Source organism: Calliopsis andreniformis, chromosome 2 (assembly GCF_051401765.1).
Source record: "Calliopsis andreniformis isolate RMS-2024a chromosome 2, iyCalAndr_principal, whole genome shotgun sequence".
NCBI lineage: Eukaryota > Metazoa > Arthropoda > Insecta > Hymenoptera > Andrenidae > Calliopsis > Calliopsis andreniformis.
The window spans coordinates 7,797,387-7,825,122 of record NC_135063.1 but is presented as its reverse complement, the minus strand read 5'-3'; the positions used below and the strand labels follow the sequence as shown (position 1 = coordinate 7,825,122).

General features: G+C 37.2%; 1 protein-coding gene across 2 annotated transcripts in view; it reads right to left on the bottom strand.

Moving 5' to 3' along the window:
* Pip (heparan sulfate 2-O-sulfotransferase pipe) overlaps positions 1-27,736 on the bottom strand; it is a 73,343-nt gene that overhangs the window by 38,358 nt on the left and 7,249 nt on the right. Inside the window, exons 1-2 of one of the 2 annotated variants that reach the window (XM_076391977.1) lie at positions 19,747-20,325; positions 8,181-8,329 (exon numbers count right to left, since the gene is read on the bottom strand). In XM_076391977.1, coding sequence (XP_076248092.1) covers positions 8,181-8,329; positions 19,747-19,796 — 199 coding nt within the window. In that variant the 5' untranslated portion in view covers positions 19,797-20,325. Of the gene's footprint in view, positions 1-8,180; positions 8,330-19,746; positions 20,326-27,736 lie in introns of those variants that run through there. The other variant, XM_076391978.1, reaches the window with a different exon arrangement.

The following is a 27,736-nucleotide window of genomic DNA, read 5'->3' as shown; positions in this document are numbered from 1 at the left end:
TATAGAACGTAACAGTTTCATTTCCATCTCCACACGAAACGTTCTTGTCCTTTGATTAATCCAAATTCCTTGCTGCATTAGTAACAATCAAACTAAGCCCTTTACGTTTACGAAAATACTGCTTTAGGACATTGTAAGTTAATTGTAATGTCTTCACTAATGAATTTAGTATTCATTAAAAGAATCATTCGTATCGTATGAAACTAATTAGTCGACTGCTGATCTTTATGCATTTATAGAAAATTTTAGTATGCAAAAATGTACAGAATCCATATAATGTGCAAACACATACAAAATATTGAAACTTAATCCTTTCACATACGGCCGATTTCAAGCTATAACAAAGTCTTCTTTATTATTTATTAATAGGAATTAAATAGTTGAAACAAGTTTAAATAAGCTATAAAATTTGATAACTTCAAGTCTAAGTTTAGTATTATTCAAGAGCCAATATTGCACATATGCAACCATACTAACAATAAATATTGTAATTCTAATTTTTGTGCACTAAAAACACAATATAGAGTATACGTAACATCAAATGTGAGAGGGTTAAACATACTTTATAATATTTCGAGGGTGAAACAGGTCTTTAATTAAATTCTGTTTATGAAAGTAAGGTAAAGTAGCATAAATATCCGCAGTCTATTAATTAGTTATGAAATTATCCTTCAATTAAGAACGATTCTGAACAGAGTAAGTGATATTAGGTGTCCATATCTCTGAAATAAGCTTAGTCTCTAGTGCGCAGATAGAATATAAAGAAATCCACCAGACTACTGAGGAGGCTGTCATTAGAGTTCAAAGATCGACACGCATATAGTCATTAATTCCCATCGAAGTAACAGCATTTTCATCGAGAAAACGTATTCCTCTTGGAGTCTCCAATCTTCCTTTCACCCTCGACTTCGTAGATGCACCACGACTGCAGCCGCCCGTCGACCACGCGAGAAGCAGACGAACTTTCGTTTCCATCGAAGGCGAGCGATTAAATGCACCGAAGGATTAATCCATTTCTCCTTTGCAAAATATTTCATTCCGTTTATTTTTCCCGATCTTCCACACGGATGCGTCTCCTTTCACTTCTTGCCGACGACTACCAGCGTGACAGGTTAATTCACTGGCCTCTTCTATTTTCTTAACCAGAGGCGACGCTCGTGGTTTTCTTTTTCTCGATGGTGAATGGTCCCATTGCCCTGTGGCTGAAGATTTCACATCCAGAGTCTCTGCAATACTCTGCGCGTTATGGCGCACTTTTTCTGCCTTTGTTTTGCGTTCTTGCAACCGCGAACGCTGATATCAACCCTCTGTGATTAGAAGACAATGAAAGCTGTGCTCTCGTTTTTATGGCTTCCCGGTTTCTACGTATAGGTTCGCCAGTAAGTTGAAGGATGTGACGAGGATCTTTTGCTAATAAGTGGATGCTTTTTCTGCGAAAGTTACAGCATGGTAATGAGCAGCCTGAACAGGTTCTGATGAAGGGAAATATTATTTGAATTTATTTTAAGTTGAACTGTTCTGCTGTTTCAATCGTTTTCCTAGTATTAAAAGTTAGCCAAGAGGGAGACGTACAGTACTAGTCAAAAGCAGAATTAATTGCGAATTCTCATTCAAATCGAATACAACTGTGTCCTATTGTTTCTGGCAAATGACAGATATTTCAGTAAACCTTAGTTATATAAAACGTTTGATTGGTAAATGGCAGATTACCCTGTGTGTTTCAATTTTTCAAGAGATTTTATAGTTTGAATATTTGGATATTTGAAAAATTTGAAAATTTGAAAATTTAAATATTTGGACATTTAAAAATTTGAAAACTTAAAAATTTGAAAATTTAAATATTTGAAAATTTAAAAATTTGAAAATTTGAAAAATTAAGAGCTTAAAAATATGTAAACTTGAAAAATTAAAAATTTTGAAATATGGAGACTTTCAAATTTTCTCTACTGTCAATCTAGTGATCACATCCCACCAATTAGTCCAGAAATGGCATCACTGCAAGACTGATTTCAGCAAGTAGTTAACAAATACCTATTTCGTCAAGATTCAAGAATTAAAACCTGATTAACTACTGAAATCACCCACTCACCTGAAATAGACCGCACTACATCTACCACCAACGTAATTTAGATATTTAAACGCAAGCGATCGATTGATGTATCTCGATACTACATCACGATCTCTAAGATACTGTGCAATAGAGTTATCGGTCCATAAAGTTCCCCCCAATATCTCCCCATCTACGACGATCTCTGCGTGTCCGATGCTCTGTATTTTACGGCAATAGGCAATCTTCGTCTCTCGGACCGAAGATAACCCATCTATCCGTTGCTCTCGCGTCTCGATTACGATCGACTGAAATTTAATGTAAAGTTATGCAATCGACAACCGTCTGTTCCCACGGTGGAGGAAACGCTTTCCAAACTGGTTCGGCGGCATTGGTATTCATCCTAGATGCGAAGGAAGTGGAAATCGCGTTACGCGGAACGCGAATTCGCATTCATGGGAAGCGCTTCGTTGCGTTCGCGATACTACGAGCTGGTCTCAAACAGACCCAAGGACTTTCGATCCGACGTGAAACTTATATTTAATGCAAATTCTAGCTCTCTCGTGTTTCCACCATCGATACCTGCGCTATATTAATTAACCAGATGCTGTACAATCGATAACCATAAGGAAATCCATTTTCCTGGCCGCCTTCCGTCAGCCTATCTTTGTTAATTATATACAGGGTGGTCCAGCATCGGTGGTACAACCAGGAAAGGGGTGAATTCTATGAAAAAACAGATCGAAAATAAAGAATAACACTTTTTCATATGAGGCTTCCTTGTCGAGAAAATCGACTTTGAATGTTCATCGAGTACGCGTGTACTTAACTTAGATGGGTCGATCTTAATAGAGACTTTTATTTATGTTTCCACTGCTGTAAACTCGTGTTAATATGACCTCCTGATTTGAAGACCTTTGATTTTTATCTATGGAGTCGTGTTAAAACAAAAGAGTATGGGGAGAATATTTTAAACCTTGCTCAATTAAAAGCGAAGATTATTTTAGCATTCGAAGGATTAAAGGTACAGAATGCATTAGAATGTGTTCATACAAATCTAATTCGGAAAGTACAGTTATTTATACAGCACAATGGGCAACATTTTCAACAATTTTTGCATTACTAAAGTAAGTTTATTAAGTAAATTACATGCTTTATTTTCATTTAAATTTACTCTCAATCGAAAAACAGAGATAAGTAACACAGTAAATCATGTTGATACTAATGATATAAATGACATATGACTTGTATCGATATTCATTCATCTAAGCCATATTTAAATGCACGCGTACTCGGTGAACATTCAAAGTTGATTTTCTCGATAACAAAACCTCAAATGAAAACATTTTATTCTTTATTTTGGATTTGTTTTTTCGTGTAGAATCACCCCTTCCTCGGTTGTATCACTGATGCTGGGACACCTTGTATAACGCAGTCCAGTCGACATGAGACCATTTTTCAGATTGTCCTTAATGAGACCACCGTGCACTCGGTTCACAGCGAGGAGGAATTCTTCCTTCATTGATAAGTGGAACACCAGAAACGAGGTCAAGAGATATGAACTCCTTGAACGCAGCGACACAACCATTCTCTAGAAGCAAGACCTTAATGTGTGATAAAAGTCCCTAAGCGAAACTTAACATTCGTTGTTCATAAAAAACAATTTCTTTTGTTAAGTAAAAGACTGTTCTGGAACCTTGGCCTCATAAACTATATTCTGCTTTTTGAATCTAAAATTCAGGTTCTTGCTTTTCCTATGTAATGAAATTTCTGTAATGAGAGCTGGATAAGATAGTGAAAATTCTTGGAGTATAATGGAGACACTGATGCAGGAGTTCAAGTGTGAAATTCAGTCTCGTTAAATAATGATTTACGCACTTCTTAAGATCCAGCTTCAGATACGAATAATTAACAATTATTAACAGGATAACTGCCGTGACCATTTATCAGAAATTCTTTTTCTGTATGCTACTCACTGTACAGGGAGAATAGGATACCTTTTCGCTTTCTGCTAACTGAGCAGGGCAAAAAGTATATGTAGGGAGGAATTCAACTGCAAAAACTAATTTTAATGGCGGTAGCTAAATATTATGCATAATTAGAGCGACATAAAAGTGAATTGGAAACTACAAATGCAGAGTATGATCCATAAAACTTAGCTGATAGAATCTTTACTTTCAATTTCTAAAATACTCGTTAAGAGAATCTTGAATATCTGACGACATAATGTCGCGATTTATGGGATAATTAACAGAGAGAGTATAATAAATAATGTAGGTAAATGGAATTCACGACTAAGTTTCCGTGGATGGGAATACGTTTGAGCAATTTCATTTCACAAGGATTCAGAACGTTTTAATGGAATAAATGCAAATATTGTGAAGCGAACGTCTAAATTGAAGGAACAACTGTCGTTATAAATTGAACGACTAATTCGAGTAGTTAAGATCCGTCGCGAGGGAGACACGACGCGTCGTAGGAGAGAAGCGTGCCGCCTTATCTGTGAAGAATGTTTCGGATTCAAAATCAATCTTTCCGGGCAGTAAAATAGCCTTTCCAATTAATTTATTACCTTATTCTTTCGTTTAATTTACTTTCGCAAGTTCTTGCTCTTAATTTAGGACATGGAGAAATCGTTACAGTTTCGAGCCAAACCAAGCAAATTTATGAGCTGTGAAATGGTTTATGCAAATCTTTTGACACACTGAATGCTGTGTTATTTTACTAAAAAATATTAGAATGCAAAAGCTTAAAACTTTCTTCCTTCTTTTCTACAAAATTTCTTTACTTTAATGACAACTAAGTGAGAAAATATTAATAGGTGTGAAATTAATTTTCTTTGCTTTGATAATTTCAGTTAGACTTAACCTTGTGTTACTTAGTGCTACAAATAAAATTTTCAAAATTATTGTCTAGCAATTTGTAAGTTTAATTTTAGACAAATAAAATACTTTGAAATACGAGTATTTATAACTTCAGTAACTTCACAGACAAGAAAACATACTGTATGCTCCAGGGAATAATAGTGTACTACATACACATTCCCTTTATGGAGACGAGAAAATCAATTCATCAGGATCTCTCCATCCTATACTTTCGATTTTCAATATTCCTCGCGAACTCTACACTTTCCTACGCGTACTTGGAATATTTCCAATTAGACAAATTGTGCAGTAGTTCTTATCGCGATGAAAGATCATCGAGAACGTCTCAGGTGGTAGTTATTCCATTATTAATATTTATAACCCGAAGCAATTTCGTGATCCCTGTTCCAATCGGTTTATCATATTTATCACAGTCCTCATTATATTTTTAAGTTTTATCTTTTCTTTAAATCAGCTTTTACTACATATGAAGTAGCCGTACAAATAAAAGAGGAATATTCGTTTATGAATATTATATGAACTGCAATATTTAATGTCTATTATTTAAAAAATGTTTTCCTTATTTCTTATACTTTTTAGATGTACACGTACAATATTATATGTCAACCATAAAATACCATGAAATCTCAATCCCTAATCCCTACTTTATGATTGTAGTCCTCTCGCCAAAAATGTGAATTTCATCAGTAAATTCTAAAAATTATGAGGATTAATTCACTCACGAATTAACCATTATCCCGATCGCATTATGGCTATCATAATAACACCACAATCCACCAGTTCCGATCGTTTCTCAGACAGTTATCAACAACAGGGTCCAACAGCTTGATTCGCGCATATCTATACGCGATTGCAAGGAGACGAGCATCGATTAATTCAATTACGAAATGCGCGGCAAGAGATTGAAAATCGTGGCTGTGTTACAAGGAGAACCGGAACGCGGAGGATCCATGGTGGCTAATTAGCGTCTTCTAGACAAACGAGGGGCCCGCGATACCGTTACCTATCTCGCCGACGCGAAATACTACCCGACGGAATGATAATAATCTAATGATATACATATACACGCGTGGCGCAGAAACGCGAAACGCAGCTCAGACGACGCGAGAACGTGTACTTGCTACGTTCACTCTCACACCTTGACCTTCTTCAACCGGGAAGTCGAAACCCTCTCAGATCAAGAGTAGACGAGTGTACGTGTGGCGACCAGTGTACGTGCGTTTACTCATTGTGCCTCTATTCCCTGAGTCAATTTAAAAATTTCCTTCCGCGTGATTCGCTAAAATCTCTCTCTCTCTCTCCTTAATTATGCTGAAACCAACTGGCACTGCGTTGGTGTTCGGTGCTGAGCACGGAGGCGTTAATTGTGGGCGTGCAAGGAGAAGATGCTTGGAAAAAATTTGAAGAAATATTGTGGGTTTGTACGAGATGTACAAGCTTATGGGTAATGCGATGGAAAGGAAGTTTCTATTTTTTTAATGCAGGATTCGTGGAAATTGTATGTTATTGGTACAGCCTTGCTGAGAGAAATGTGTTTGATTACTGTTGTGTGGATGGATATGTGAGGGAGAGTTCTTGTGTGGAAGGAGTTATAGAAGAGGAAATATTGTGAGTAGAAATTGTATCTTATGAAGTGGTGAATGAAAGAATGTTTACGAAAGATATCATAATTTTCGAAAAATATTTACGTAATATTTATACTGTATTAATATTCTAAACAAAACATAGTTGCATATTATATATGCATTATGGTGTTTGTGAAATGTTTCGATTACAAGAAGGTAGAGTATACTCTCTAAATCACTCCACTGTATCCTTTATTATTTTTTAACTTGTCAAAGTTGTTACATAACTCATACTCTTCAGAAACCATTAAACAGTCATATTGAAATATCTACTTCTGGATATAATGAAGGTAAGTAATGAGCAGATATAAACCTTTATATTTCGATCCAAATTTTTTCTTTCTCCTCTCATCAAAACATTTCCTAACACAATTTCCAATTAAAATCCGTATTTAAAAAATAGACACGTCTGACTTGTAAGATCTATAGTAATGGTATGTCAACATAAATTTCTCTGATCACAAATATACCATGAGAGGGGGTCAATTCCATCGTGGTGGATGGTGAAGCTTAGCAAATTTAATAGGGTTTTAATTGAAGCTAGCGTTTTATGTTACATCTCATGACCCGGTTTAATTACCCATATCCTATTGTATCGCCATGATTCTATACAGTTCCCCGAAACTGTCCACATCGTTTGTCACAAATTAGTTAAAGATATTTGATTCTACTATAGAAAAAGAATAGTTATTTCACGAGTAATCTGTATCCCCATTGAAATCTTTTTACTAACTTCACAATTGATTACTGTTTATGGAAAATCAACGAAAGCACAAAAATCAAAAATGACGAAGTTATGTTTAAAGCTGAGTTTCAGACTATTCCGAGTTCTTAATTACTGCAAGAACGTTTGAAATTCAAGTGAAATCTGTCTGACTTGGAACTTATGCTACTGATGGCGTGCATTAGTCAGATGAGCACAGCGAAATCAGTAGAATAAGTCTCGTGTCAGACACATTTCACGCAAATTTCAGATGTTTCCTCAATAATTAATAATTCGAAGTCTGAAACGTAATTTCTTCCATCTTCACTTTCGTCTTATTTTAGAATGTAGAATTATCCCTTAAAACTCCTGACACAGATTCAGAAATACGTCTGACCACAGGCAATCCATTTACTCTTCCTTTCACGTATCGTCTTTCACTTTCACAGGGATCAATCATATCTTCCTACATTCCTACAATATTTTCTGCTCTGTAAAAAGTGAATCGCTTTAGACTGTTTCAACCAGAAACAACTTAAACACAAGTGCCTTCTACAGATATCTACGAAAAGATACTGAAATTGGTATATCAACATATAAACGAAGATGGGTTTTAAATTGATCCCTTTCTAAGAAAAACGTAATTCCAGTCCGAGCAATAAAGTTTACATTAAAAATTCGATTCATTGGTGTCGCGAGGAGATTCATAAATTTTCCTTGCAACGGAACTAATAAAGCACCCTGTGGCACAGTGTACCTAATGCAAGGGTACACAGTAAACGCGTGCAGCTGAAACGTTTAACGGTAACATATTTCAAGTGCGTGTCGCGTTTCGGCCTATAAATCTCTCAGAAAAAGGTTTCTTTCGTGGCATCCGTAGAGAAAGTTTACAGAGGCAGAGTAAACCGTGAAGAACTCACCGAACGAGAGTTGATTCGCTGACAAAATCTCGTCCTCTCCGGGCTGCAAGCGCACCTCCATTTTTCGTAGACGCGAGTGCAGCTCTCGAGTGTGCAGGAAGAGGAAAAGGGTGCTGGAGATCGCTATGAGAGCGATCAGCTCGATGGTCCTGAAAAATAAAACTGTAATGAAACATTTGTTCCTGCAAAATACAATGGGTCTAGTTAATTGAACACCTATTGTTACCCAACACCTTGCCCCATGAAAAATAAAGCAAAGTAGAAGCTACAAATTCAGCTACTAATGCTGCATTTACATTACTGTCCAGCTATGCAGAAAGGCAGTAGCTGTGGAAAAATGTAAAATTGATTTTTTTGCATTTTTGGAAATTTTTGAACATTTTACATCTTGTTTTACTGCAAAATGGGAGTACAATATTGTTAATAGATATTGATGTTTTCCATACTTAAACAGATTGGGTAACTTTTGGTTCGACAACCGAGTTGTTCAATCTGAATTTGATCAAAATTGTTCCTGTAAATTCAATTTCAATCAAATTAAAACGATCATTTTGATCGACTCTAGATTGACCAACTCGGTTATCCGATCAAAAATTGCCTAATGTAAACGTAGCTTAAAGGGCAGAGAAATATGGACAAACCTGTCCCATAAATCAGTAGAAACATAAACGAATGAAAATAAAATTTCCTGTAATCTATTCTCGAATTAATCGGTTATCTCATACATAGCTGTGCGATTGGAATCAGATGAATTCGAATCTGTGACGAATCGTAAAGCGAATAGGATATCGGCTATTAATAAACTATGTGAAAAACACTACAGAGCTCAAGAATGTAATCGTTTTTGATATCACACTTCAAACAGAACCAAATCAAAATACAGAACTCTGTGTTCATATCTTATAGACTTGTCTTCTTAAACCTTTATTTTTAAATAAAAAGATTCTTTTAATGCTCTTTATTTTCCTGAAAAACATAAATTTTATATTATATTTTATATTATATTGAGTCATTTTGCCTCAAAGCTACACAACTATCTCCAACTCAACTCATCCATCAATTTTGATATGACACAAGCATGTAATTCGTTCCTAGATCACAAAATATCCATTTTCAGCAGACAGAATCTAACGAAAACTGACAAATCGTAAAAAATTCGTCCCCTCCTTCAGAAATGTCACGAGTCGTCTGCCATGTGGGTTGACAGCGTCGGAGGAACCAGGGCATGGCAGAGTCATCTGTCTCGCAATTGGTTACCCTGTTCACGGAGATGCTTCACGTGCGACCTGGTTTTACCGTGAGGAAGCGATCTTGCGTCGACCGTGACGGAATGACCGTCGCGTTGACGACATCCTAGCAGCTGGTGCAAAACTGCGTTCTAAGGACGCGCCTAGCGAGAAATGCAGAAAACTGACCGTCCTTATGCACGCTGCGCGGTTTACGGCTTTGTAGAACGAGCAATTAAGACGGCTAAGGTTTTGTTCCATGCTTTATGGAAAAAAAGGAAAAAGTGGAGGGTCCTCGCACGCGCGTGAATACTGTAAGCGTTATTACGATCGGAACCATCCTACAATTAATTCCTGTAGCAATTAACTGTTATTAAAGCAGTAATACTGATCGTTTCGCGTCGAAAAAGAATAAACCAAAGTCGACGGCGAAAGATGCGAATGTACGATGGTATAAAATTGAGGATGAAATAAGAAAGATGGGAAATCCTGGAGGAATTTGTTTGTCTCCTGAGGAAGAGATAAAAATTCTGAAGAATAGACACTGTGCCATTATTTTTTCTACTTTAGTCGAGCGAGATTCTCGGCTCGTGATTCATGGGAGGAATAAATCGAAAAAGGAATTTCTTAGAACACGAGTGGTAACTGTTTTCTAAAAATCGTTGAAGGAAAATATTGCTGTATAAAAGTTACATAAAGTGTGTTAAAAAGTATGCTTTGCACGTGTATACTTTCGAAAAATTTCCTAGTGCCACATTCACCGACATCAGAAACCTGTTATTCAGCGAAGTTAAATTATTTTGGGAGACATGTTTTTCTGACTAAACCTGCTGCGTCATACGTAAAGACATTACGGAAATGTGAAGGTCATTTTTTCAGAAATTTTTTTTTTCACTCTTATAAATTGCAGTCCATTCCCACAACTGTTTTCTACATCTTCAACTACTTCCTCTTCTGCTACTTTAATAACGAAAAATAGCAGACAATTTTCAACAGAGAAGATCATCTGTAGAAACTTATTTTTTAATTAATCTAATATCTTAATTTTATAATAACGTTGAATTGCTCACGTTTCTCGTTTCTTTGGCCAAGTACCGTGGGCGATACTTTTCTCTAACGTGGATGTAAGTGTTGGGGCATTGACAGTGCTGTCGCGCAGCATAACAGTGTTGGATGGTTATCACGCAAAATTATGTGGCCACTGAAACCGGAAATTCCAGTAAACCATTTCTTATATCACGCCTTGAGCGCGGCAGAACCGGGTCTGGGTAAAAAGATCCTTTTTGTTTGGAGTAAACAGGGCGGAATCTGTGCAACGTTAAGTTATGCTCATTCAGGAATTATGTAACCCTGTTTTTGATGTTCCACCATTATTTTCCGGCATACTGTATCTTTTAACTATCCTTGAGTGCTTCCGTATCGAAAGTGCTAAATTGGTTGAAGAGCGTACAGATCTAAGAAGGAAGTCATATGTCTAGAGAGATGCCATAAAACAATACTCTAATACTCCCTATAAAACAGTATTCTTGATTCTGAAGATGCTATTATTCATGTAATCCTTTATCTCACGCATGTGAACACAAGTGTATTTTACTAATTAGTGATGGTAACAAGTGGAGAAAAGATATTAATAGATTTGTACGATATGAAAGAAAAAGAGTTTGCAAAAAGAACCTTCGTCACTTCCAACACTATTCGAACTCATCATTTAATTAGTTAACCCAGCTTTTAATCCGAGAGTCTGTGATTAAAATATATTATTATTGAATATTTATAAAATTAATGCGACGTTAGTTTTTATATAGAAAATTAAAGAATAGTATTTTCTCAAATAATCAATAGTATTTTCGAATTGCTTTAATACTGATATTCTCACGATTTTCAGTTCTCGAAGATTTTGCTATTAAAATCGTGAAGTCCCTGCTCTCGAGCTGCTGATGCAAGAGATTATAAAGGCCACTAAGGAAGTAATCTCTAAAAAGTCAATTGTGGGAACGTGAAATTAATTTTCACGCAAGTGCCGAATTTTTCATACCCAGATATTGCAGGGCTCAATTTCATTAAGGGGAATGCACCATCGGGACACGCGATGGCTTTTAAAGTCAATTATTTTCATCGCCGTCGTTGACTATTAAAGTCGCTACCGAAGAGTCGCGGGACCAGTAAAACACTATGGCACAATGAAATTCGAGTTAATTGCACGTGAGCGTGCAATGATGAGCTTTATATTGCAGTAATTCGCACACGGAGGGCGGAAATGGCGACTGCAGACGTGATTTAATACCGTGACATTCAAGGCCTCTGAATTTTATTCGTAAACATACATACAATTAATATTCACAAAATATTGTACCTATAACATTTTTTTATCGGCATTGTTCTTTTTAAAAACCGTGGCAAATGTAACATCCTGAAAAACTTATGCATTCTTATTAATAACCTACTTTACCCGATATATTTTTGAATTTTTAGACTTATACTGTTCGTTACTGCGATTTTTATCATTTTTACTAGTCTTATGTTCCACCATCCTCAGATGTTCAAACTGCAGAATCATTTATGCAATGTTATTTATGTGTTAAAAATTTTCTCGAGTTATACTTTTCTGTAACGCATTCGAACATAATTAGGTTTGATCTCACAAAACGTCAAAATAATCGAACAAGTCTTGCCCTAAAAATGAAGAGCGTTTCGAGTCCATAACGACCGTGCGCTTCGATGAACACAGTAAATAGCATTACAGAAACTCGTTCGAGTTTCTTCCTCCAGCGGAAATTGCTTATTGACACGCGGAACTATGTTAATTGGTCCACTGTCTTTCACATAGAATGTTGCGCTCTTATAAATCTCTTGTTCGATTAATCATTCTATTACTAGTAAGATTGTGATTATAATTATTCATCGTTAATCGCTAATTACTAACTTTGTAGATACGACAGAGAATTACGATAGCAGTAGCCAATATGTTAGAAAATGAGCGTCACATTTAGAAAGCTGTCCATCATAAGTAGACTGCGGATCTTTAATCACGTATGGGAAATTGTAATATGCAAAAATGTACAAAAAATTAAAATCTAAATTAATGTACCTACTTTATCACGATAACAGTGATTAATATGTTACAAAATAAGTGTCACACTTAAGAAGCTTTCGTCCAAAGTACACTGTGAATCTTCATGCATTTATGGGAAATTTCAATATGCAAAAAAGTACAGTATCCATATAATATACAGAAATGTACAAAATATCAAAATCTAAATTAACGTACCTACTATATTCGAAGATCGAAACAACGTCTTAGTTAGATTCCACTTCCCTACTCGTGTTCGTGAAAACAGGAATTTGCATATGCAACTGCAGTCTACTCACAAGCTATTCAGAGCTCCAAATACATCGCATTAGCAACGTAACGAGTTCAAGAATCGAAGCAACGTAAGACAAAGAACGCCACACGTCTAATCGCAGCTAGAGTCCCCGTTGCAGCCCTCGAGCATCAGACAATCTAACCCTGTGACCTCTTTAGCGCAGCAACACGCGCGCTCGCGCATCGAAACGCTACCCGAGCGCTCGTGAAATTCGAATGGGATAAAATTAATGCGGGCCCACTATACGGAGCAATCGGGTTTCCAGATACCAGGTCCTCATTATGCGCGAGACGATATATCCTCCCCGCGTTCCACCTTGGACACAATCGCGTTCCTCGACTCCCTTACGGTTCCTCCGTGTCCATGTGTCGTTGACACTGCGTCGTCGTCTCGCGTCCGATACCGTTCGTTCCTCGTTTTCTTTTATCTGGACACGCGCGTTCATTTCTCTCGAGCTCGATTGTCAGCGAGCTTGAACGTCGAAACGGTTTCTCTAGAAACGGTTCCTTTGTCGAGGAGCAGACATGTGGGCACGTTTATTGACGACCTGTTATGTCAATACTGAGCGTTTATGGGAGATCGTTAGGATTTGCCATGTCTTCGATAACTGAATTGTTTGTAAAATGAGTAAACTCATTCAAGAATTATAGTAAAATAGAAGCAGAAAACACTGTGATCATCAATTGGGTTAACTCTTGACTGGTATGGTGGGGTCAGAGCATTTATACTATCTTACTTTCAATCTTTATTGTGTAAAATATCGGGATTTTATTTGTACACGATAATAAATTTGAAAGCTGGGAATTCTTTATTTAGGTATTTATTATGTATTGTATATTATGTTATAATACTGAAATTATACTAGTTGAGGGTTAAAATATACAAAGGAAAATTTTAATTTTGTACTCCACTAAAACGTTTCTAAATTTCTGAAGAATTTTGTATGCATCAAGGTGTGTTTCAAGAATCAAAATATAGAACACTAGAAAATGGAACGTGTTAAATATTTCTCGAGTTTCTTCCCTGAGCACTCTACACGTCGAAAAAGTCGTAAGACCATTCTTAAAGTACTCGCGATTCATTCCCCGTAGCCGCGAGGCAGCATAAAAAGCAGAAAAGAGCGCAGACGTTGAAACGACAAAGGACGCTATTTCTTACCGTGTTTCACACGTTTCATTCATCGTTAAATACAGTCAAGCATAGGAAAGCGGTCGTTCAAGCAGGCTCCATTGCATTTGCATGATTAGTTATTTTAACAAAGCTGAAAGAGAAACGGGGGATGCATCGTGTTGCGCGTGTATTTGCATCACGCAGAGCTGCAAGCGCTCGCGATTCTTTGTCCACGCGATGCAATCTCCGCATTTTTCTAGTTCCTGCAAGTGGAGGCATTGAAATGTAAGCCTGCTTGTTTTATCGTAGCCACGAGTGATCCATTACACATAAGAGGAACCGTAAAGAATATGGTATCTGCTTCAAGAGGATATTTAAAAGTAATCTTAGAATTTCTATACATTCTCCTACCATGGTGACGATACTTGTGGATCAGCTAGATAAAATTTGAAATAAAATTTTGATAAAAATTCAAATCTAAATTTGATATTTAAATATGAATCTTATTTTACTTTAGTTATATATATACAATACCTATAATTGAAGTTGAATTATCATTATTAGACTACAGATTTTTAGGCACTTATGAAAATTTTAAATTTGTAAAAAGTCACAGAATGTAGATAATATTCAAAAATATACACGATACTCTAAGGGGTTCTTTTACACGCTAACACAAGAAAAAAATATAGGTAGATGAAATTGCATTTCAGGCTTTGCTTCTGAGTCGTTGGTTGTTGAAAAAAAGCCCAAAGTACGCGTGAAGTGTGTCTGATTCGAGACTTATTCTACTGGCTCGACTGTCTGACCTAATGCGCGCCAGCAGTAGAATAAATCCCAAGTCAGACACATATCACTCGAGCCTCATACATCTTTACAACTATTAAAAACTCTGAAACGAAGTCCAAAACACAATTACATCATTCTTAATTTTTCTTACTTTGACATGTAGAATAATCTCTTAAAATTTCTAACACCAGCTCTCGAACACTCTATATAAAATCTGAAATGCAAAGTGCAAGTTACGATATTTGATCTTATGATGCAGGTCCCATTTCTTTAAGCCTGATCCGCAGTTTGATCATCAGCACAGTTCACAGTTAATTGCCGCTTCTTCGTGTCCATAAAGGAAGACAGAAGAAATCGCCCACTTAGCAAGGGAAATTACGCTTTCCACGTGTGGAAACCCGCGGAAAGGCGCCAGGGATGTTCAGCGAAGGGAAGCGCGGCGTCGCGTGTATTTAATAGGATCATCACTTGGACCGCCGCGAAAGTGCAAGAGGTGCTGTCGGTTTCAGCACGCAACCGACCTCGACGCGAGCACGATACATAACTTGAACACGCACCGTAAAAAAGTAGTTATATAGCAATTATCCGCGTTTAGAGGCCCCGTTCGACGATTCGGCGAACGAGACACCGTTGCTTGGGATTCCAAGCCGCGTATCGCGGTGTACGTTCTTATTAACCTCTCAGCCACGACGCGATTTTCAGCTTTCCACTTGACGGACCGAACGGGTCTTCAACATGGATTCGACCATTACACTGCGAACTGTTATGTAAATTGCCGTAATTTCAGTACGAATTGCAGTGGATCGGTAAGAACGTAACCTTGAGATGCGATTATCATCGATACTTGCGAAAAAAATCATAATATGTAAGTGATGGTAGTAGTCAGTCGATGACGTAGATAGTAACGTACAGGGCGATTCAAAATTAACGTGGGATAGATTATAAATAGGAAGTTCGTAGATGTACTTAGCATACGTGTAAAATGTAATTATAGTTAATTGGTTAACCTTTATAACAAAAATGTATCGATTAATGAAAAATAAAATTGAATGTTTTTCCCTATTTATTTAGATTTTTTCAAAGAAAGAATTTTCTAAATTTTCAAAAAGCTTGCTTTTGTAAAAGACTGTTGTCATTTATAGCTCAATAGGATCTTAATTTTTGCAGCTTATTTACGAAATGCATGAATAGACCACTTTCTATCGCATAGAATCACATTTCTATGCATTAATCATTCACAAAAATAGTCTAAGTCACTAATCCTAAAATCTTCAACCTAATACTTTCACCTTGCTTCATTCTTCACTCTTTCACTCACGATAAATCACCGTTTTCTCAAACAGCTGCTTAGACTCTCTAATCGTTAATTAAATATGAATAAACTGTGTTACATGACTCTACCTGATGCATGTATCTACATAAAACATGGAACATCCTAAACAATTCTCGTCCACTGTTTTTGTAACTGCTTCGAAGCACTTAGGACCTTTCATTGCGATCCTTTTACGGAAGTGTGATGATCAAAAACATCGTGGATCATTTGTGGGCCATTGTAAGAACCGTTTAGCTGGCTTCTTATCATATGTCAGTCTAGAAAACAATATCCGGTGAAGCATTCACCAGCAAGCAATATCGAAGAGGCGAATAGTCGCCGATCGAAAGTGTGGATCCGCGCGTGGCGTCCTCCGAGTCAGTGAGAGTTCACGATAATGACAGCCTCGTAACACGACTGCTATTGGAAACTATTATTTCCCTTGTAACGACACTGATACACTGCACGACTGTCGATTCTCGCAAACGACGACGCTAATAAGAAGCGCGCGCGCCTTCTGTGATCTCTGGTTATTGACCTCGGCTAGCAAACGCCCTGTGATCGTCTAACTGGGACGAAGTTAGAGAATAACTTCGTGGAACAAAGAGAAAATTACACGAATAACGAAACAAATACATAAGTAGAAACTAGATTTAGATCATAGTTTGGTACAATACGTTAGGATTGTTTTATACAGGGTGTTCGACAAAAGGCGTCAGAAATTTTAAGAGGTTATTATACATATTAAAATAGAACCAAAATCAAGAATCATGGAACTGTATTTGAAGCTTCGTTTCAGAGTTATTAATAGTTGCAAAAACGAGTAAAATTCGCCTGAAATGTGTCTGACTTAAGACATATTCTACTGCCATGAGACACGACGAAGACAGTAGAATAAGCCTCAAGTCAGACATCTTGAGTTTTTCTCAACAACTAATAACTCGGAAATGAAGTCTAAAACGCAATTTCATCTATCATCGTTTTCTTTTTATTTTAGCATGTAGAATCGTTCTTTAAAATGTCTGCCTGTCGTCGTAAAACTGTCTGTATGAATATCACGTAACCTGTTTTAGATCAGCAACTTACGAGTCATACGTAAGCGATTTAGACGATGTTTTAATCTATTTTACCTCATTTAATTTTCACCTTAATGAGAGAGGCATAACCTTCGTGAGAAGAAACAAAAGATCGTCGACTCTAGGTTCAATGCGACAAATCGCGGCGTTGATTGATACCAAATGACGTCTTTTTAGAAGCAATTACTGCAAACCTGTTTAATCGAAAGTAGCTGAAGACGGATGATTACGAGGCAATTAGGAAAACGGTACTTCCTACAAGAGATTTACAGACAAGTTTTTGTACCTTCTTTCCAATTTTTATGTCTAATTACGATGCAATATAAGGACACGAAAAATTTCTACGAATTGAAAAATTCTATTTTTAGTGTAATTTTAACTAGAAATTTTTTCAATTTAGTGTAGGTTTAATGTTTTAAATATTCTGTCAATTTGTGTTAATGATGTCCCCGAAAAATCGTACCGGAAATACCTTGTAAAGCGCGATGCAATTATTACGGTTCGTTCTCGATACCATGGCGGAAGGAAGTGTCCACGAATTTGCATGAACCGCAGAGAAGAATGGACGAATCGTTGATCACGTTTCTTGCAGAATTCGCAGAATTATTTCGGCGACGAATCAACGTGATTGATCAGTTTATTCACCACCACAGCACAGATCTTGTCAAATGACCTTCAACCTATTCCATCGATCCTGCTCATCGAGTAGATATTAAGAATGCCTCGATTCATCTTCATCATTAAATGAAGTGTTCCAGTATGGCTGAAATAATTGCGAATCCGTATATGCATTTGTTGAACCACGAAAGGTATAACGAGGGTCTGCTTCAAGTTCATAGACTGTGAAACGAAAAAAAAAAAAAATATATATAATTGCTTAGGTTTCAATAGGCTGCTTCAGGAATTGTTCATCAATTATCAAATGTATTCTTTATGAAGTTTGAATTTTTGTTTTTTGAATTTGAGTATTTCTATGTTTATATAAGTGAAAATCTGCAGCTTCATTTTAGACAAAAACATGGAAGCAGTTATCCATCAATTTCAATATCAACCACTGAATATTAGTGTATACTCACACATTAACAGCTAAGAAAATTACAAAATCAATACACTGGTAATTGAAGGAGATGGACAGAATTGAGTAGATTTTATCAGAGATTCGATCAATCACCTTTCCTATTTAAATTCTTCTTCCATTAAATCTCTTGTTCTGTCTGTAACTTTTTTACGACCGTGCTCAGCCAGGTCAGCTTCAATAAAAGGGAAAATTACAAACTACTTAACAATTAATTAAACGAGTAATTCTATTTAGAGGAATCCAAAAATTGATTTCTTCAATTTTTCTGTTCCAAATAAATACAACAATAAATTTACTATTTTAAAAATTACTTAAATCTGACTCCCCCAAATGGAAAGATTCCCTTAATTACCCCTAAATAAAATAGCAGAAAAAAGACTGTCGAATACAATATAATAATACCTGCTAAAACATTCATAATCCGATTTTTCCCACGAGTGGGATTAATTATCAGGCAAAGGGTTAACTCGATCCCACTACTTTTCAAGTTCAAATCACCTTTAGTGAGTCACACTGGAAGGTCGTTCGAGTTGTTAATAATTCATTGGCTATCGAGGGAGAAAGCTCGTCCAACGTCTAATAAATCTCACATGTCCACCGCTGTAATACCAGAGACACTTATCTAATAGTCAAAGAACGCATTCGTCCCGCGATTCCGCCGGTATTTCAGGGTTAAGCATTTTAACGCATCGAATGCTGCCTGATAAATTGATTTGAGGCACGAGACTCCTTGCTCTCACGCTTTCCATCCACGTGAACAACGATTCATCGACTGTATTCCCAGTTTAATGCGCTTGACTCGCGACAGAGTCTAGCTGTAAAATCCGACGATGTGTTGAGACGTCAACCACGATGACAGTTAATGGATTATGGTGTCACTTAGCAAAAGTCTGTCGTAACTATGTTTTGTCGCATCTCATCCGCCGTAATCCTATTTTCCTATTTATCCTGTTATTCAATGAAATCAGAGCAACTGAACTTGGTATAAATACATAGTATTATGGTTGATTATTTACAAGATAGATAAATAAATACAGAAGAACTTCTCTGAATGGCTATTAAGAAGGCCGATACTAGACGACTGATCTTATAACAACCGTAATAATAAAAGAGGAGCTCCAACGTTGATTAAAATCAAAACGATACAGCCAAACAAGAAATGCAAGGATATTAAGCTGTATAAGAAAGTCATTATAAATGACATTAACGAAGCACTAAATTGATACGTTATTAGTTTAGCAACTAAAGGAGCACTAGAAGGAATCCAGTCGAATCAAGACAATCAGTCGAATTCGAATAGAACAAGGAGCTGGTCCTAAGATATAGATGGTCCTAAGAAACCAAACTATTTAACAAAATAACACAGAAAACACCTCTCAAGGCATCGCTGATAACCTAACAGTGAAGGCGATGTAAAACTCGCATAAAAAAAGAGCGAACACGACAAAAGGTACTAATAACAGAATATCAATTCAAACAAGACAGCACATGCTGTGGTTACAATAAAAGCAACAGCAAACGTTCACATCCTCCGTCAATAAGAAACAAGTAGCCTACAAAGATAGAGTAAACCACCTCAACGTCAATTAAAACCAGACCAATGAACTCACCTCTTGGGGACAGGCACCCGTCTGTGCTTCCACATGCTGTCGTTCAGCATCGTGCTTCCTGACGAAGCAGATCCTCCGTGGTACAAAGGGCACCTCAGCGTAGATCGGATCCTCAGATCCGAGAGGTTCGAACGCGACTCATCAAGCGGGAACGAGGGCTGATTGATCGTTGCACGCACCTTCCTTACAACGCGTGAACCGTGCTCTCGCGGAGTTATCGTTCCAATCGATCACTGAAACTTCCCCAACAGGCTTCCTCGAATTCGATCGATCCTTCACTCGCGCATTACCCCGAGGAACCCTCGGCTCTCATCAACCGTCCATAGATCAAGCGTCCAGCTGACTCCGCCGAGCGAGTCGCAAAAAAATTCGGGGACGATCACGCTGGCTCGCGGGAGGTCCCCGATGGGATTCGCGGTGGCAAGGGGTCAAGGGTCACGGTGTGCGTCTCGCGAGGTTCTTCGCGAGGACTTTCTGTCATCGATTCAAGGGGATGGCCGAGACAGGCGTTGGGTGCAGGCTGCAACGACCGATCCGTACGCACGGTCGGCTGGTCAGCACGCGACTGGCGGCCAGCCACGGCGATTCCGCGCGAGAACGCCGAGGAGACGAGGAGACGACACGCGATACGCTCTACTCCGCGCCCGCTCCGTTACTCAGCCCGGCCCGTAATGCGATTCTACTCCACATTCGCCGCGACGGCCTCCCCACCGACCTCTTTCGCCGCGAGAAAGGCGCCACTTTCCTGGAAATGAACGCGGGTGCAAAAAGGTGCTCGACCCCGAACTTGGGTTCGACTCCAGCCTCTCCTTTTTCTCTACGCTGTGTTCCCGTGACGTCGCGTGACGACCCTTCAGGCTCGTTTCCTGACACGGTCACCCCGCCAAGGAGGAACTTTGAATAGATTTATTTATTTCAGGGGCTTGGCATAGCTTAGGGATACATACAGAAAATTACAAAACGGCTGTCACGAAGGCGTTGGTAAATGGAAATGCAGAGCAGAGAGAAAAAGAGGATAATAATCATATGAAAAAGATATGAGATGAAAGATTCAGTCAATAAGGGTTTAAATTGAGTAATCTAGACGTGGAGTTCCCTTCAGTTAGCAATGGAATCTGAAAAGAAATTAAGATGGGCTGCTGACTCATTTCTAACGTTGCATATTTTAAAAATTGTAGTTAGGTCCTATTCCTTTAACTGTGTTTATAAAAATATGAAATTGGATAAAAATCCGAAGTCTGGTTATGATATTCACCCTTGATTGTAAAATTGAGAAGAAAATCTCTTCAACTCTTTTTTGTAATCTGGTATATTGGCAGCAGGAACTTTTGAGTTTAATTTTTAAGATTTTTGAGTAGACATTATCAGCAGACCTTTTAAAGTATATTTCTTATAAAGATATGATCTTAAGACTACTATTACTAACAGTATTATTCTTTTCAACCTAAAGAATATGTACTTCAGATTGCCATTCTTATTACAAAGAGCCATCAATCCTCTGTCACTAATAGTTCCTAGAATACCTACACTTAAAGTCCTATATGCATGGCTGTATGAATATGACGTTAATAACGTAGATGTTCAACCTCGAGAAATGCTTCTTACTTGCAGTAACCTTGTGGAAATTGCTCCATTGACAATGATGTTAAGCCTTCAGGCCACTTTCCCATTTTCAAAAGCACGTTAAGAAGAGAAATCAGTGTAGGTCAGTAAGTCTGCAGCATGCGCTTGTTTTACAGCTTGCTTCACTTATCGAAGAGTTTTCTCAAGTATCTTCCAAACAACTCAATAATTTCGAATTTTTTGTTCAAAACTTTTTACGCTTTCTATTCAGAACTAAAAATTTCGTACAATTTTTATGCTAATTTATATCATAGAATATTCCACATTAATATCATTACCCTAACAGATGAATGTAATAAAAATCAGCACCACGAAAATAGTGATTAATATTCCACAGTAAGCAATCTCCGGTCAGATTAACTACTTTCCAGGTAGCGCTACCTTTAAAATCTTCCAAAGTTCAGGAGCACCACGAACCCAAAGCCACAAAACGAGTTTGCGTTCCCTCATATAATAATTATCCCCGAAATGTGAAAGTTTTCTGCTCTCTGCTCGAAAAAGAACGATCAATCATACCCACGAAATGTTTTTCAGTTCCCTAAATATTCAGGGCTCGTAGCAGCAGTGTCCGTTATTTATGCAAAATTCAGCCGAGCACCAGACCGAGATGAGCAGCGACGAACAATAATTGAAATCCTTTCGCGCTGGCCGCGTAATTAAAATCGAATTTAACCGACGACGATTGCACGGAACGCTAAAGTCTTTAATAATTCACTCGCCGAGCCGAGAATCGAACATAGTTTCATTATGCAGCATTTTGCTTTTATCGCAGATGGATTCCCTAGAGTGAGTTTTTAGCCGTGCATAATTAAGGCATTGCAGATACACACACGAGTGTCGTTTCCTCATTATCCACTGTTGCAGCAGTCGTTTCAGTCACGATTATTGATCGCGTTTGATTAAAAAGTCAGCCGCCTAGCAGCCTATGAAATTATTCGTTATACGATTATGCAAACGTGGCTGAGCAGAATCCTTGGCTGCATAAATTAAATAACTGTTCTTTTCTTGAACGATGCGTATAATGATGATGGGCTGAAAAATTGAGATCTAAACGAAAATAAACTTGAGTTGGTGGCGAGAAATTATAAAATAAACACTGTACGAGATCTCATAGAGTAGAGTATCGTTCGGTATTATTTTATTTATGACTTATGTTAGCGACTATGTGGGAAAAGATACCAGAATTTTTTATTAAAGCAGCAAAATGCTCATAATTTATTTATTCAGAAAATTTAGGATCTGTAAAAAATTTATTTCGACTATAAAATGTATCCTGTTGAACAGGTTGCGTTCTTTTTGAGACGTTCTTCACGAACGTAAGAATCAATTTATTTCTACTTTTTGTTGAGATTTTTATATAGCTAGCAGTAAAAGGTATACGGGAAGATACCTTTTAACCAAGAAACATTTAATGAGCGCATTGAATTATTCGACAGAAATTCACTAATGAATTCTATAATTTCATTCGCCAGTAATTGGAAAATTACTGATTCTTCCCAAGTATAAATCAGCCCATTGACTTATTAATGATGAACTCCTATAAAATATCCGAGTCTCGTTTCGATGCAATATTGAAAGAACGAACGAAATTATACTTTTTAAAAATGTTTCATTCTAAAATTTAAAACATTATTAAAAAGTACAAGTACAGACTTTTTGAGTAAATTACTTTTAAAATGAATAAAAATATCCATTTAATAACATCAATTTCATTCATCCCTATAGTCATTATTATTTAACTAAGCTTAATCAATTAAGTTTCGTCAATCACGAAAAATATCGATTCTAAATATAACCAGACCTACCATTCAAGTAGAATCTGCTTAATTCAAACAGAGCAGATATACAAATACGTTCATACTGGGATATAAAACTATCTAAACAACAATATTCACGGAACATTCCTAGGACTCAACTGTCGGCAAGGTTCTCGTATACTCCCAGCCCTGTTCCAAGCGGCATCAGATCTTAGACGCGCTTCCATACGCGCAAACTTAATTAACTCGACGCGTCTGAAGGTATCAGGCGTAGCTTTTTTCCAGATAATACCGTGAGACACCAAGGGGAGAGTTGAACCTTGCCTTTTGTAATGACTAATAAACACGATTCACTGAAGAATTCAGTTGTTCGCAGCTACACAGGGGACTCTTCGTTTTCGAAGGAGCAACGACCTCGGAGGAACAGAACTAGTCCCCATCCAGTCACGAACATTTCGAATTAATCGTAGGAATACCGCCTGGGGCCGAAGAATTTACTTCCAATCTGCTAGGGAACCTTCGACAAATAGCTATCGAATGAAATCAAATCATAGTGTAGATGCAGATGACTGCTATAATGATACAAGCTACTAGCAGATGGTTTATGTGGTAGGAATAGCTGATTTTAGGATTCTTTAGATTCGATGAAGACATAGATTTAGTATGCCTGATACTACATTTATAAGTAAATTTGATATACTCTGAGGAAATAAGAGAGTATAAGTTTGGACTTTAAACTTCCAACTTTGAACTTAGCTGTGGAAGGAAATAGTATATCCTTTAATGTTTTAACGATTTCTTCATTCATATCAAGTTTGCATGAAGTATCAATAAACGTCTCACACTTTCCATTAAAAGTATGCACCTGTGATTCCTTCTCGAGAAGTCCTTCTCGATCATGTGTCGAACTATTCCCACGTTATTACATCGTATTCAGTTTCAAGGCATCGTGACTATTACGTAATATTATTACAGAAATATCCGAGTATAGTTACAATTTTCACTCTGAGTTACAGTTATTCGTAATGGCAGGTTACCAACTCAGCAAATGCATGTTCCTCTATCACCTCTAGGAAAATTCAATTACAATCAATGAATAAAATCGACAACTGAACGAAAGAACGTCTATATCATTTGAATTTTGCTGAAGTGGGGAACGCACTACAATACCCCAATCACTTTAGTTTTGTATCTTCAGAGCAAGCAGTGCAGGGGCATCTGAACTGCATGCTGAAGCCAAGATAGAAGGATGGAGATAGATGCAAAGTATATGGCACTTATTCTCAAATTTTTAAATCTTTATGTATTTTAATATTTCAATATTCTAATTTCAAAATTTTTAAATATTCGAATATTTAAATTTTATCATATTCCATATTTAAAAATTCAAATAAATTTTGAAACTTTGAAACATCCTATACACGAGAGCAAGCAATTTCTAACTTTTAAATCCTCAAATTTTCAAATCTGTACGTCTTGTAACATTTCAATATTTCAGTTTCAACGTTTCCAAATACTCCAATACTTAAATTTTATCATAATCCAATATTTAAAGCCTTCAAACTGAAAAGAAACGCTCGAATTTTCAAATAACTCAGTATCCACTCTCAAACTTTTAGCCTTTTTATTCCTTCGGTTCACAGATTTCAATTCTCGAAACTCAAACGGAAACGCCCATCTCCCCTCGAATAGTTTCGCGTACGCGACTAAAAAGTGCCTGTACAATCTGACACGTCTGCGCACCGCGCCCAGTTTCGAGCCACCGCATCGCGACCACTCGGGCCGAGATTACAAAATCCATGGAAACGAAAGCAAGATCGAATGGACAACCAATTCTCTGGTGTCAGGAGACACCGATCCTCGGCTGACGCGTGATTTCCGCGATTTTCACTCGCTGCCGCGCAAAAAGCACCGACGCAACGTTGGACCGCCAAAGAAGAGGGGCGATAAGAACAGTTCGGTTCGCGGAAAGAAACGGTCGGGGCCGGCTGTTGACTGACGTTTAACGCGATCGAACAGATCGAGCGGTGTTCAACGATCCACGCCGTCCATCGCCAACTGTGCTCGATCGATCGGTCATGCTTAACCGAACGTATAATCGATCCTGAGCCGGACAAGAGCGCATCGTTGGGCTCGTTACATCAGGAAATGCCCGACAACGTCGCCGTGATCGAAGAGGCAACGAATCCTTGAAATTGACCAGTGATTTAGTAGACGATCGGGGATGGCGGTCGCTTCGATTGAATGGCAATGCAAGATACTTCTGCGAATCTCGGGTAACGTGCACCGGAAGCAATCACTGGCGAAATGGATTGTCAACACGTCGTAACTTTCCAATTGATCCGAAAATTAGCCAGATAGAATTCATTGGATCCGCCGATACTTGTAGTATAAACAAGAATACTGCAAAAGTATTCTTTTGATACCTCTTTTAAACTACTGTACGTTGTACTTTCTATATCTAATATTATAAATTTGTTAAAAGATATTGTCTGTTCTTCCTGTTGAATATTAATAATCCTTTAGTAATGATTTTTCTATGAAAAAATCATGCTGATCGATGGTCATAGAAGATAGAGAACTAACGACAAACTAGTCTTTACAATTTTGAATAGGATTTTTTTAGTGTCCGAGAGGATCTATGAATCAAGTTAAAGAACAAAAATTATTTTATGATAGAGTAAAAACGGTATCCTGGTTAATGACGTTCCTAATTGATATTGGCTGACACAAGAAAGAAAAAAGTATGACAGAATTAAGAATAGGTTCGATATTTCTAATTAGCATCCATATTTCTAACTAATGACACGTTGGTCACAGTTTACGTTCTCACATGATTTTTATATTTACCATCGAATCACTTCACAACGATTCACCTAATCGGATAACTGATCGCTTTGTAATCGCGCGGGAACATCTGAACATTTGCTCGAATCGTGGATAAAAGACCGGTAGCTAGTACGTGCTGAGAGATAATTGACGATGACACGCGGAAAAGGTGAGGTTCGAGGATGGACCGTTAACGAGTTCACCGCCGATTACTAGCGTGGCTAATAAAAATTGCTAGACGGAAGACCGATAATTGTATATAGTAATGAACATGTATGACGTTAGAATGATGGAACTTCCTCTAACGAAAAGAAAAGGTGGCAATTATACACTTGTTCATTATCAAATTTTTCTCTGACGTAAAATGCATATTCTATGCTTGATCACACTTGAAATATTAAACAAAAAAGTATTTTACCTTTCTTAATTTAAATGTACACTATTAGAGTAAAGGTACCGATTAAAGCTTATGTTCCTTACATGGCCATTTGTAATATCTTGTGAATTAAGCACTAAAACTAATCGCTTGTTTACTGAGTTAGGTACTTAAACATGTGTTGGAAGATTGTAATTGTAAGAGTTAGCAAAGGGAAAGTAGTTTAGTGAATCTGATTAGGTGCAAAAATGTATTGCCTCTCGCTAAATTTATACCAAATTCGGAAAAGACGAATTCAAAACTTAAAATGAATATTCACTAGAAGTATGTAATTAATAATATACTTCAGCAGTTTGATTAATTCAAACATGTTTCTTAATGAAAATAGCGTTTTTACATTATGAGTATGGGTGTTCGTAATATGAGCTGCCTCCAATATTTCCATTTCAATTTAGTATTTACTATAGATACAGGTATGAAATTTGCAGAGCTAATACAATAGACTTTGTTCGCCCAATATGTATATAAGACATTTTAAAAATGTATTTATTTCTATATTTTTATTATAAAATCATTTTTTGAGCATAATTCCAGTAAAGAAATTTGTCCAAAAAAATTAATATAGCAGTAAATAGTAAAGACTCATGTAAAATGACATAATAGCTTATACATGCATAAATTAGTTAATATTTTTTAAGTAGACTATGTTAAATACATCTTTTTAGACCTCCAATTTTCGCATATCTTACGTTTTTCAAATTCCTATTAGAAACCTGTAGATTTCAACAACTCTGACTTATTCTATACGAAACACAAATAATTTCTTTTTACTTTGTGACCAATTAAATGTAAATATATCAATCACTTTTCAATTGACAGTGGTTTGACTTTTACTCAGCCATATTACCTCTACCGTATACCCCATCCATGTAACTCGAAAGTCCTCTATGACGTTTAACTTACGCATACTAATTTTTTATTCGATTAGTACAACTGATCTTCAAAACTGCTCGACACAAGCTCGCTCGAAAATTGAAACAGAACGCGTACATAGAATCCTCTCAATAACAATTTTCGCCATAGTTCCAACAAACGAGTTTGCGGAATCGCTGCACTTAATTGGAAAAAAAGCTGTGCGTACAGTTATTTCCAACTAATTGCGACAACATCGGGCTGAAAATTTACGGCTGCCTTCACTGCCGCCACGATCACCATCTTCAGAGTGCAGTTTAATCCATCATACGAGGAATTAAATCCACCCTTTCGTAGTAAATCACGTGCCAGAGGCAAGGTCGAATCTCCGTGAAGCACAGACAGGATTTCTGAACACTTATAAAATCAAAGAGATCCTTTAACCTCTGGATCGATGATGAATGTTCGCAGCGTCTTAAAGGCGAAGCTAATC